The 10,000-nt window shown below is 38.3% G+C and overlaps 1 protein-coding gene across 1 annotated transcript in view; it reads right to left on the bottom strand.

Moving 5' to 3' along the window:
• Nucleotides 1-7,110: 7,110 nt before the first annotated feature.
• LOC129411337 (uncharacterized) overlaps nucleotides 7,111-10,000 on the bottom strand; it is a 3,904-nt gene continuing 1,014 nt past the window's right edge. Inside the window, exons 2-7 of the mRNA XM_055161977.1 lie at nucleotides 9,689-9,796; nucleotides 9,478-9,577; nucleotides 8,687-8,983; nucleotides 8,399-8,462; nucleotides 8,187-8,306; nucleotides 7,111-7,585 (exon numbers count right to left, since the gene is read on the bottom strand). Coding sequence (XP_055017952.1) covers nucleotides 7,513-7,585; nucleotides 8,187-8,306; nucleotides 8,399-8,462; nucleotides 8,687-8,983; nucleotides 9,478-9,577; nucleotides 9,689-9,796 — 762 coding nt within the window. The 3' untranslated portion in view covers nucleotides 7,111-7,512. The remainder of the gene's footprint in view (nucleotides 7,586-8,186; nucleotides 8,307-8,398; nucleotides 8,463-8,686; nucleotides 8,984-9,477; nucleotides 9,578-9,688; nucleotides 9,797-10,000) is intronic.

Raw genomic sequence — 10,000 nt, 5'->3', positions numbered from 1 at the left:
ATCAGAAAAATGTCCAACATGAGAAAAGTGGAGCCGTGTGCAGGATTTTACAACAAAAATGGACTTATTACAATTTGCATACAAGTTAATGTTAAAACATTGTGTTGAAACTGCATGCAAAGAGTTCATCAATTAAAAAAAGATTTGTGTAATAGATTTGTGTTTCTCTGCACAAATATTTGAACTTATTGTTATTTTTGGGGTTTATATGACATGAGTTTTCTGATCCGGACACTTTGGGATCAAAGTAGGTTCGATATGGCCCCCAGACCCTAATGAGTTTGATACCCCTGCCTTAGTAAAAGTCAAATAACACTAAAAAACTTTTATGTAGTTAAATTATTTTCTTGAGGTTCATTTTACCATTTTCTTTGTATTGAAATCGAGGGGTATAGTGACAAAAATAGGAGCTGAAGCCCCCACCAAAGACATTAAAACCAACATTTTCATGGAAAAGGAAGCCTAACAAGGTAACCAAGAGATGAGACACAAATCTGATGACAGATAATTACTTTAAATGTATTTTACAGCTGATTTAGTTTAGCACTGAGAGTTAAACACATTTCTAAAAGCAGAAGATCAAGATTCTATTGTTACCTTCATAGAAAAACAACAAATTTACATTTAGAGCATCGATTTCTGTAGTTTGAAGATGTTTTTCCTCATTTGTTACATTCACCCACAGCTCAGGATTTACTGATTTAAACATGACTGAGAAAAAAAATTACACTGGAGAAGAAAAGGTTACGTCGACCGTCTCTCTGACCTGATGCGTGCAGTTGTGCTCAGGGTCTACAACTTCTGAGGTTCTTACAAACCGTCTAGTGTATTCTGATTCCTGAACTAGTCGCTGGAAATAAAATTGAGCGGAGGCACTAGCACCAGCCTGACTACTTGTGGGTTTAATATTAGAGTTAATGTATCACAAGACCGAGACAAACATCTGGACATGCAACAAGAGTGAGTCAAGAGTGAGTCATAGACAGATGTAAACAGAGAGAATTCTGTCATTTTTCAAAATAAAACATTGTTCAGACTCGGATAATAAATAAAAAGAAATAATGTAAGTTATTTATACCTTCTGTGAGTGTGGCCCGGTACCAAACCACCCATGGACAGGTACTGGTCCCGGGCCTGAGGGTTGGGGACCTCTGACCTACACTGAAAAAAAAAAGTTGCTGGATTTGCGTAAAAAAGTTATGGACAGCGGTTGCACGCAATAAAATTATGTTTAGGCTTTGAAACTTTTTTCGATCCCCTCTACACATATTTATCTCAGAACATGAACATCACTTTTTCATGTTGATGAAATTTGAACAAATCATGCTGAATATGCATATTTATCTTATGGTACCTTATCATGAAATGTATAAGTATGTATAATTTAATTTAATTGATCTAATTCTGTAAAAGAAAACAAAAACAGTCTTTAGTTTTCCACAGTTCTGTTTTGTCTTAAACAGAATCAAAACACACAGAGCACAGGGACAGAGACACACAGTTTGGAGCTGGACAGTGTGAAGATTTATTCCAGTGAAGAAGCTCTGGTCTCTGCCTGTGGACACAGAATAACACATGATGATCACATTCTGATGATCTACTCTGTTCTACATGTTTAAATACACTTAAAGCACTTATTACTACAATAATGGACCAGAACAGAAGAACAAGAACATTAGAAGTGTATCTGCAGAAACAAAACTCACCATGTGCTGCTTTTCTTCCTCTAAACACAGTAACAGGGAGGGCATCTGGTATAAAGTCTCCTAATGCCACATCACCCTGTAGAAACACGAAAACTGTTTCAATAGGAAGTTCATTTTGAAAAAATTTAAAATAATTTTAGTTGGTTTACTTACTTTGTTCATCTGTGCTCTGTGTTTTGTTGGTTCTCAAACATCTTCCTTTTTTCTGAAACATCAGCTGTAACATTCATGAACTTCCCCACAGCTGCAGCAGAACCTGGACGTCTCTGTGTTTGTAGACGACTCTGGAACAAACACATTCAAATCTTAGTACAAGTGTCACACTCTTGTAGATGGACAGTCAAATACAATTTGTTTCAAGCTGTCCTTACATTAACTCTAATTTCAAATAAAACAACACAAACATGTTTTAACAGTGACGACATTCTAGACCGGAGAAGCACATAATAAAATCTTTGAAAAGTCTCACCTCCAGATCAGCTCCATAATCCTCCTGCTCCACACTGTGTGTCTCTGCTCTCTTCTCTGTCCTGTGTCCTGTTATATTTGAATTTTCCCTCCAAAAGTTTTGGGGAGGAGAATTCCAGAGGGAGGAGCCTCACTAGAAATTATAATAAAGTCATGTTTCCTCAACCTGATTAAAACATGCAGGTCTCACATCCACCACAATCAAGCGATGTTTGTAAGATTTAAACATGCTTGACAGAGAAACGTAAAAAAGTGATGTTATTGTTGTCAAATTTGTTTTTCCAATTTGAACAACCCCTCTCGGACCGTTTTTTCAGTGTATAGTGTTCACTTCCAGTCAAATGAAGCTCATGGGGTTGGCGGTTATAGTTGTGAATTTGGAGCTGAGTTCCACATTAGGAATAAGAATAAAAAAGCGAAATAAAAATCAAGTAGAGTTGGGTTAATATGAACATTTAAGACCAAAACAAGTCCTTAAAGATTCTCACGGAGCCCTCAGAGATTCTTAGAAAAGACGTCCAAACTAGATTTTGAGATTTTAATGAACAGATGGCTTCTTCATCGCTTCAGTGTAATGTATTTTACAATGATTGTTATTATGACATCTTTATTTACCAGAAAAATATTATATTTTTTTTATAAAACAGTAGCTTTTCAGGTAGGAGAATAATGTGGTGGCAGCCGCCCACACCTGCGCAGTCCAGCACTGCACCCACCCGTTGAACCCGTGATTTTATCAAAGTTAAACCCGCACCCGCCTGGATCCGTTAACATTCCAACCGTGCCCGAAATCACACACAAATTAAATTCATTAAATTCAACTGAAGCATCCATCAGATGCAAATTTAAAAGTTATGACTTCAGCAATTACAATCATGAAATGAAATGAAACAGTTTTGCTTTCTTCAGTACGAACACGAATTCACAGATGCGACTCGACTGTCATCACCTCACAGGATTTATTTACTGAGCAGAAGAAACAATGTTAGAGATGCTACACTTCTGCACCACACACACCACGGACTGAAACAGGACTGAAACAGGACTAAACCAGAACTAACCTAGGACTGATCCCAGAACTGAACCAAAAGGAGTAAACCAGGACTGAACCAGGACTCACTGTGGGGACTGGTTCGGAGGTGCACCCGTGTAGCACAGAGGTAAGTGGTTTAGACCTTGTTTAGTCCTGGCTGAGTCCTGATGTAGTCCAGTTTTAGTCCTGATTTAGACCTGACCCACCCGTGTGTAATCACTACCCGCCCACATACCTGCTCGTAAAATTCCAGAACGTTAAAACCCGCCTGTTTCATCAACCATTTGCCCGTAACCGACCCGGTGCCGAACTCTTGTGCCCGTAACCGACCCGGTGCCGAACTCTCTGTGTGTGTGTGTGTGTGTGTGTGTGAAGGGGGGGGGGAGTGAAACGTCTAAGATGGACTTTTACTTTTGCGTTTTTTGATGTGAGGCGGTGTCCTGTTTTTTTATTTTTATTTTATCTGTGAGCAGTACTGGACCTCAGATCACTTCTGCTTTAACTAAATGTTAGCTCAATAGTATGAATGGAGTTGTCGTGTCAGGAGTGGAGCATAAAATAGCCCTGTTTGCAGACGATGTACTGTTCTATTTGGAGAAACTAAACTTATCATTACCAAACTTGATGCATTGTTTGACAGAATTTGGTAAACTGGCAGGCTATAAAATTAATGTTCAAAAAACCCAAATAATTGCTTTTAATTACGAGCCAAGTTTAGCTATAAAACAAAATTACTTGCTGAAATGGGACCAGCAGTCAATGAAGTATTTAGGTATAACATTAACGAAAGATTTGGACAACTTGAAAATGGCAAATTATAATTCTGTAATATCTAATATAAAAACAGATTTAGCTAAATGGAATTTAATTCCTTATCTAAGTCTTGCATCTAGAGTGGAAATAATTAAGATGAATATTCTGCCTCGACTATTATATATTTTTCAAAATCTCCCTGTTGAGGTGACGGATAAAGACTTCAAAGAATGGGACAAATTAATTTCTAGATACATATGGCAAGGAGCAAGACCACGTACAAAATTTAGAACTTTACAATTGGCAAAAAATAAGGGTGGTCTGGCGCTTCCATGTTTAAAAAGTTACTATCAAGCTGCTCAGTTAAAGGTGTTGCTGAGTTTGTGCGATCCAGATTATGTTGCAAAATGGAAAGACATCGAGGGTAATATGAAACCACCAATACAGGCGTTAATGTTTGATGTTAAATTACAAATATTGAAGAAACAAAAGGTTAACCCTTGGCTGTGGGTGTCTCTGTCAATCTGGTCCAGTCTCTTGAAGAAGCATAATTTAATAGAGCAATGTAGATTATTTAGATTGATCGCATACGATACTGATTTTGGTCCAAACCAGTTGGATGGCACCTTCAGAGCATGGGAAAATGGTCCAAAAATGCATTGGGAGATAATAAAAAACAAAGAAATGCTAAGTTTTCAACAGATAAGGGACATGTTTAATCTTGGTAAGCAGGATTTTCATGGATACCTACAGCTAAGGCACTATTTAAAGCAAGAACTTAATAAAGTAAACTGGGACCTATTTCAATCAGGGATTCTTAAAATATTTCTGGATGCACTTAAATCAGAGTTAATCAGTAAAATTATATCTAAACTATATACAGCTTTGGAAGCTTTAAAAGGGGACACCACAGAGTATGTGTAAGAAAGATGGGAAAGAGAAGCCAACATTGTAATTTCAGTAGAGGATTGGGAACAAATAAGTTTAAGTCAGTGGACAACCACAAACTCTGTATTTTGGAGGGAATATGGATGGAAGAACATAAGTAGATTTTTTCTGACCCCTGCACAGAGGAAATATGCAGATACGAAATGTTGGAGATCTTGTGGTACTTCCAAGGCAGATCACTTTCACATTTTTGGGGGGATGCCCACTATTGAAATCATATTGGACAGGAGTTAAAATTATTATTGATAAAGTAGTAAATTGTAGTGTTCCCCTAAACTTTGAAGTTTTTTATCTGGGTAAAACTGATATACTGAACTTAACTAGAAGGATTGATTATAATATACTGAAAATTATGCTGTTGGCGAGCAAAAAGGCAATCACAAAAAATGGCGGACGGATCAAATACCTAAGGTGGAAGAGTGGGTGGATGTAATGCTCAATATCTACAATATGGAGAAAGTGACGGCATCAGTTAGGTTGGAGAAAGACAAATTTGAAAATTTATGGGGGGGATGGTTAAATTATATTAGACAAACACGTTCTGACTTTGTATAGAGTCTGAAAATTAGCAGTCTGTTTTGAAATATGTCTTTGGTGTGATGTAGAGTAATGTATAAAATAACATCTTAAAGCACACCCTGGTTCTATGCTACAATGTTATTTCTACAAAAATCTGTAAATAAATAGTTTTCAGTATCACTGTCGTGTTACATAGGCATCACAGACAACACTGGCCTTCCTTTTACAGCAATGTAATGTGATTGTAACAGCGCATTGTTCTTGACAAAATCCATGTTACTGATATTAGCAAATATCCAAAACAATTAACAGTATAGAGAATTGTAACTATGATTGTCAATGAATTTTCAAACTAAACCTTAGTAAACAATGACCAGTTCGGGCTTGAAGCACATGTAAACTAAATTTAAGTTACAATAAACATAATTTTTAATGCATCAATAATGTAATTCTCTTCTCTCTTTGTCAAAGGAACAGCAGCCCTTGTTAAGTCCTTTTTTTAGCCTTATTTAGACGTGGATTAGTCCTGTTATAGACTTGGTTTAGATCTCTCTATTACAGAAATCCAGCAGACAGAGGACAGGAGTTTTAGCCCTATGCACTCACTCATATAAAGTAATGTCAGTAATGGAAAACTCGTATCTCATTGTTGTCGTCCAAACCGAGCTGAATCAGATCAATCAATTCCTTTTACAGCAATGTAATGTGATTGTAACAGCGCATTGTTCTTGACAAAATCCATGTTACTGATATTAGCAAATATCCAAAACAGTTAACAGTATAGAGCACTGTAGCCCTGGTTCTATGCTACAATGTTATTTCTGGTTTATTTAATTTACATATATATATATATATAAAAAAAAAAGTATGTAGGTAAATGTCAAATGTAGGTGAATGTACCTAGTGTAAGGTGAATGTCTGTAAATGTGGGTATAAGATATGCCTTTATTAGTCCCACAGTGGGGAAATTCCAGTGTTGCAACGCACTATTACAGAACAGCAGGAAAAGGTAACACAGATAATAAATAATAGCTTAAAAATAATTTAAAAATAGACTTAAAAAAATAATTGCACATGGTTATGATTTACTGGTACATGTTCAGTGTTGACAGTGTTTATTGTAAAGTCTGACAGCAGCAGGAAGGAAAGACCTGCGAAACCTCTCCTTCACACAGCGAGGGTGAATCAGTCTGTCACTGAAGCTGCTCTCCAGAGCAGACAGAGCGTCCTGCAGGGGGTGAGACTCATGGTCCAGCATAGAGATGACCTTAGTCAGGACCCTCCTGTCCCCCACCTCCTGCACTGAGTCCAGAGGACAGCCCAGGACAGAGCTGGACTTCTTGATGACCTTGTCCAGCTTCTTCCTCTCCCTCTCTGTGATGCTGCTGCTCCAGCAGACCACACCGTACAGGATGGCTGATGCCACCACAGAGTCATAAAAGGTCTTCAGGAGTGGCCCCCCCACTCCAAAAGACCTGAGTCTCCTCAGGAGATAGAGCCTGCTCTGGCCCTTCCTGTACAGTGCATCTGTGTTGTGAGTCCAGTCCAGTTTATTGTTCAGATGAACACCCAGGTACTTATATGAGTCCACTCTCTCAATGTCCCTTCCCTGGATGTTCACTGAGAGGATAGTAGAGTGACGTCTGCGGAAGTCCACCACCATCTCCTTGGTCTTCCCTGCAATGATGATGAGGTGGTTCTGCTGACACCAGTCCACAAAGTCCTGTATTAGTCCTCTGTACTCCACATCATTATCATCCTTGATGAAGCCAATGATGGCAGAGTCATCAGAGAACTTCTGCAGGACGCAGCTGTCCGTGTTGTGTCTGAAGTCTGCAGTGTAGAGGGTGAAAAGAAAGGGCGCGAGGACAGTGCCCCCACACTACCAGTCAGGAGGTCAGACACGCAGTTCGTGGATCTCACAAACTGGGGCCGGTTTGTGAGGTAGTCCAAAATCCAGTCTGCCAGGTCACAGTCCACACCAGCAGTCTCCAGCTTGTCCCTCAGGAGCAGTGGCTGGATGGTGTTGAAAGCACTGGAGCACTCACTCATATAAAGTAATGTCAGTAATGGAAAACTCGTATCTCATTGTTGTCGTCCAAACCGAGCTGAATCACCACCACCGTTTGTCGCAGGACGATATCGAGTCAATAAAGGTCTGAGCAGCAACATTAAGGGATAAAAAGGTGTAAAAGAAATGAAACAAAGACATAATTGCCAAAATGAGCTTTAAAAGTCCTATATTTCACAAAATTGACCCTTGTGAGCTTTAAACCATATTATGCTGTTAGCTCATCAAAAATATACCTGGAGTTGTGTTGTGTTTTATTCCCACATTTGAGTGTCTGTCTACATTTCCAGGCTCAAAAATGCTCACCTTGAGATGTCATGCAGTGGTATTTTTTTTACAGCTACTTTTTACCTTTAGTTCATTAGAGATTAGCAATTCCAGGTCTGAAATAATCTAAATGGCCCTTGTGAAGGTGTATGGAGTGTAAAAAAAAACAATAGCACAATTCCTATATTACCTCATGACATCACAAGTTGGAACAGTGTTTTCAGTTTGAGAGAAGAACTACAAGAACCACAAGATTTGTGTGTTAAACATGTGAATGAAACAAAACACAACTCCAGGTCTGTTTGTGATGAAGAAACAACATAATTTAGAGCAAAAAATAGTGTAATATAGGCCCTTAAGTCTCATTCAAATTGTGGACATTAATATTTAGTAAGACAATATTATTTTACTGAAAGGATACATGTTGGTGTCTTTGCGTCGGCTCTCGAGCCACCTCTTGTTACTGTCAATAAAGTCCCGAAGTCTGTGTCCGTCTGCCTCTGTGGTGCTCTGCCTGTAGGGGGCGCTCCAGTTGCTTTGACTAAAACACAAAAACATGAGTCCACTCCAAAAATATATCTAATATATGACACAAGCTATTATAACAGTAACAACACAATAACAGTGTATTACCTGAGAGGAGTGTGAGAAGAGTAGGAGGTGCTACGTTTAGAAACACTTGGCCCCATTGCTGCTCCTAAAATATTCCAACATAATATAGATTTTTTTTTACAATAAGAATTGCTAGCATATAATACAATACAATAGTAATTAAATATTCATGTAGCTTAAATTATTTTAAATGAAACACCACAACAGATCTATCATGAAAATATGTGATCCCTGTATCAAAAGGTATAGATGGCAATTGTCTGAGCGAACACAATCTAACTTAATAAAACAAAACATATTATTGTGTACCAGGAAATATCTGCCTCCATCTGCTGTTGATGAGGTCCTCTGAGGTCTTCAGTCCAGTGTTGACAGTGGAGCTGAACATTGGAGGTGGCGGTGCCCAGTTTTCAGACATCTGTGAACGCCTCATGTGGGCTGTGCTGAAGTCCAGCCCGGGCTGAGGTAGAGAGAAGGCGGGGTTTGGTCTTTGGTCTAAAGAACCTAGCACTCCCACCGCCGTGTTCAACTGCCCTGAAATCACCTGCAGGGACTCCTGCAGGGACTCCACCAGGTCCTGGACTCTGTGTGGGACTGCAGCCTGATCTGAAAACAAGCATTAGATTAATGTAGTTTACTGTTAACATTTGAATCAATCTATATAGACTAATGGTTAAAAAGTATTTTATTATTTCTTTAAGTAAAATGTAACTTTTCCAATGCCACCTGCTTTTGCGGACCCTCCACGAGAAAAGCTATATAGTGCACCTTTAAATAACGCTTTTTACTAAACTCATACACCAGTGTAACACTGGAAACTGGAATGAAGTGTCTTGCTCATGGACACAATAAGAGTATTTCCTGTCAGTAGCAAGAACCGTCAATTATCAGGTTATTGGACAAACATCTGTACCTTTTTATAATGACATGATAGATTCCTTTGTGTTTGTAATACTAAAGGCTAGGTAATTCCAGTGTCTTGCTCAAGAACAGAAACAGAATATACTTCATCAATAGGAGGAATCAAAACCAGCATAACTGCAGTTAGTGTGCTCTACAAACTCATCTGTTATTGCCCCTAATAGTACATATATTTTTACCTCTGGTGAAAGGTGGGTCCACAGTGCTGCTCACATCTGACTCACTCACATCAAAAGTCACAGTTCTTTCAGGTATTCGAGAAGTATTTTCAAACAAAGGCTGTAGAAAAAAAACAAGTTCAGTTTGACAGACTAACATCCTTGTCAACAAGAATACAGGACAATTTGTAACAATTCAAACTAAAACTTTATCAAGTAGTGATGGCTGCACCTTATCGGTCAAGGAGCTCTCCAAATGCTGAAGTTTCTCCTCTTTTCTCTGTAGAAGTGAGATACCTTTTTGAACTGTCTGTTGCAGATCACCCACAATTTGGGCTTCCTGAAAGAAAAAATAGGAGAGCATAAAAACAATTAATTCTTGTTTTAACAATATACCTATTGTTGTATGCTAATGAACCCTTTTATTGTTTGATTATGTTATTGTTGATTGTTTATTGATTATGTTATGAAGGGCAGGGCCTAGTATTACAAGCAGATACTTTTGATTAGATTTTTAATACACTGTTGTGAAGTAGAAAAATAC

This window comes from Boleophthalmus pectinirostris, unplaced genomic scaffold (genome assembly GCF_026225935.1).
Source record: "Boleophthalmus pectinirostris isolate CB_2022bp ecotype Guang Dong unplaced genomic scaffold, ASM2622593v1 HiC_scaffold_4, whole genome shotgun sequence".
Taxonomy (NCBI): domain Eukaryota; kingdom Metazoa; phylum Chordata; class Actinopteri; order Gobiiformes; family Gobiidae; genus Boleophthalmus; species Boleophthalmus pectinirostris.
This window is presented reverse-complemented; position numbering and strand designations above follow the sequence as displayed.